Here is a 987-nt window from a genome sequence, read left to right on the forward strand (position 1 = left end):
TCGTCCCTTCTCCTCATCTCTTCTCCTCATCTCTTCTCCTCATCTCTTCCCCTCATCCCTTCGTCCCTTCTCCTCGCCCCTTCACCTCATCCCTTCTCCTCGTCCCTTCTCCTCGTCCCTTCTCCTCATCTCTTCTCCTCATCTCTTCTCCTCATCTCTTCCCCTCATCCCTTCGTCCCTTCTCCTCGCCCCTTCACCTCATCCCTTCTCCTCGTCCCTTCTCCTCGTCCCTTCTCCTCATCTCTTCTCCTCATCTCTTCTCCTCATCCCTTCTCCTCGTCCCTTCTCCTCGTCCCTTCTCCTCGTCCCTTCTCCTCATCTCTTCTCCTCATCTCTTTACCTCATACCATCTACTCATCCCTTCGTCCCTTCTCCTCGCCCGTTCTCCTCATCCCTTCTCCTCGTCCCTTCCCCTCATCCCTTCTCCTCGCCCCTTCCCCTCATCCCTTCTCCTCATCCCTTCCCCTCATCCCTTCTCCTCATCCCTTCTCCTCGCCTCTTCTCCTCGCCCTTCTCCTCGCCTCTTCTCCTTGTCATTTCTCCTCGTCCCTTCTCCTCGTCCCTTCTCCTCGTCCCTTCTCCTCGTCTCTTCTCCTCGTCCCTTCTCCTCGCCCCTTCCCCTCATCCCTTCTCCTCGCCCCTTCTCCTCGTCCCTTCTCCTCGTCTCTTCTCCTCGCCCTTCTCCTCGCCCTTCTCCTCGCCTCTTCTCCTCGTCCCTTCTCCTCGTCTCTTCTCCTCTTCTCCTCGCCCCTTCTCCTCGTCCATTCTCCTCGTCCCTTCTTCTTGTCTCTTCTCCTCGCCCTTCTCCTCACCTCTTCTCCTCGCCCTTCTCCTCGCCTCTTCTCCTCGTCCCTTCTCCTCATCCCTTCTCCTCGTCTCTTCTCCTCATTCCTTCTCCTCGTCTCTTCTCCTCGCCCTTCTCCTCGTCTCTTCTCCTCGTCCCTTCTTCTTGTCTCTTCTCCTCGCCCTTCTTCTTCCCCCTTTTCC

At 57.2% G+C, this 987-nt stretch overlaps 1 protein-coding gene across 1 annotated transcript in view; it reads right to left on the reverse strand.

Annotated features, from left to right (window-relative positions):
- Positions 1–533: 533 nt before the first annotated feature.
- Positions 534–987, reverse strand: part of LOC108803728 (vicilin-like seed storage protein At2g18540) — a 738-nt gene continuing 284 nt past the window's right edge. Inside the window, exon 2 of the mRNA XM_018575547.1 lies at positions 534–980. Coding sequence (XP_018431049.1) covers positions 534–980 — 447 coding nt within the window. The remainder of the gene's footprint in view (positions 981–987) is intronic.

This window comes from Nanorana parkeri, unplaced genomic scaffold (assembly GCF_000935625.1).
Source record: "Nanorana parkeri isolate BGI_ZX_2015 unplaced genomic scaffold, ASM93562v1 scaffold4100, whole genome shotgun sequence".
NCBI classification, from domain to species: domain Eukaryota; kingdom Metazoa; phylum Chordata; class Amphibia; order Anura; family Dicroglossidae; genus Nanorana; species Nanorana parkeri.